Raw genomic sequence first — 1,818 nt, forward strand, 5'->3', positions numbered from 1 at the left:
ACACACACACACACACACACACACACAGACACAGACACACACACACACACACCACTCCCATTCACAAGGTTTATCCGTGTTGAGCCTCACATAGCTTTCCCCAGATCTTGACCACAATGTGTGGTAACTAGGACATCTGGTTTGTTTTCCACCTTATTTGATGATGTTACTATACATCTTTTAAGTCAAATGACCTAGGAACACTGAATCAGCATTGACTAGAGCCCCTTTCCTTCTTTCTCAGATTTCACAAATTCAGTTCAAAGCCTGGAGCATTTCCCTTTTGAATTTCCCATTCCCACTGCCAACAGATGGAGAGCCTTCCAAGTGACCAGTGTTGCACATTTGTTCCCTCTAAGCTTTCTCACTCATTCCTGCCAGCCTCAGAGAAGCTCTGGAGCAGGACAAGTCTTTGCAGGCAGCAGCTTCTCATATAATATTCCCTTTACTCTGAGACCAAATGTGACTTTAGCACTTTTTTTTTTAACCTAACACACCTATAAATGTAGGATAGAATGAGTTACCTAATTCTTAAATTATGACCATTTTATGCAGTTTTTCTTCTATTAATGTTACTATCAGTCTGTGGAATTGCAGAGACTCTTGAAATATAGGGAAATTAATTGTAATGATATTTGAAATTCAAGTGGGATACATACCCAGGTTGATTACGACATTTATTCCTACTGAAAATGTTGCAATTATGGGGAAATGCTATAACCTATGATTTGCAGATTCTTCCCCACGGTGCTGCTCCTGCTGCCTTAATGACATCCATGCTCATTGTCATAAAGGAAATGACTCAAGTGAATTTGGGGAGAAAGTTAGAAGTGGCGAGCACAAATGAATTGTGGGTGGTAGAGAAGCTAGGCCTTCCTTTCTGCTTCTTAATGGGGCACACACTCAAGGGAACAACTATGTTTACCTCATTAAGATAAACAGAGAATGGCTTCTATGATGCATTGCTCACAGAATGCATCTTAAAGTGTTGACCTATCTTGATGATGCCATGAGTTTACTTATATAAATAAAAATTGTGCCGTATATAGTATCTATTGAAATTGGAGCCTGATCATGATGGAAACCTGTTAAATTTTATTCCATAGTTGTTTTAGAATTCTTCAGAATTAGTAGTGAATATATCCACACGTGGAGGGTGGTCGTTGTGTCATCTTTCACAGCTCTGTGAAGTCCTGTCATTAACTTATGTTCGCATCCTTAATGTGAAGTAGAAAGAATAATCTGAAAAGTTTATGGGTCAGAGCTCAGTGGAAATTCAAGCCGGAAAGGACAGTAGCATTGGAACAATGAAGTTGTTGCTTGTTTATTTTTCTGAGTGAGCACAGTGTACAGGGCTGAATCAAACCTCTACTGAAGGATTGTTTTAATGTTATGTATTTCAGGCATCATGGGTTTCTAGTACCCTGGGCTTCTGGTTTACTGAACTTCTAGAAAGAAACTGCCAGTTCACCTCCTGGGTTTCCAATGGCAGACCCCACTGCTTTTGGATGACAGGTTTCTTTAATCCCCAGGGATTCTTAACTGCGATGCGACAGGTAATAGCTCTGACTGGGGCTCATTGTGCTACTGTGATTTCTCTCTACAATTTTCCCTTATTTCCTGATAGCCTTAAAGAATATAAGACAGAGAATGACTACTTCTGTTTGGTACTAGCAGTTACCTTGTTGTGATGATAAATATGTCTATTTATTCCTAGGATGCAAGCATTTGTTTATTATTATTATTATTATTATTATTATTATTATTATTATTATTATTATTATTTGCTTTTTTGTTTTGTTTTGTTTTTTGTTTTTT

The 1,818-nt window shown here is 38.1% G+C and overlaps 1 protein-coding gene across 1 annotated transcript in view; it reads left to right on the top strand.

Moving 5' to 3' along the window:
• Dnah5 (dynein axonemal heavy chain 5) overlaps positions 1 to 1,818 on the top strand; it is a 249,501-nt gene that overhangs the window by 235,291 nt on the left and 12,392 nt on the right. The window contains exon 77 of the mRNA XM_031360281.1: positions 1,404 to 1,556. Within this exon, the coding sequence (XP_031216141.1) occupies positions 1,404 to 1,556 (153 nt within the window). The remainder of the gene's footprint in view (positions 1 to 1,403; positions 1,557 to 1,818) is intronic.

This window comes from Mastomys coucha, unplaced genomic scaffold, assembly GCF_008632895.1.
Source record: "Mastomys coucha isolate ucsf_1 unplaced genomic scaffold, UCSF_Mcou_1 pScaffold8, whole genome shotgun sequence".
In the NCBI taxonomy this organism is placed as follows: domain Eukaryota; kingdom Metazoa; phylum Chordata; class Mammalia; order Rodentia; family Muridae; genus Mastomys; species Mastomys coucha.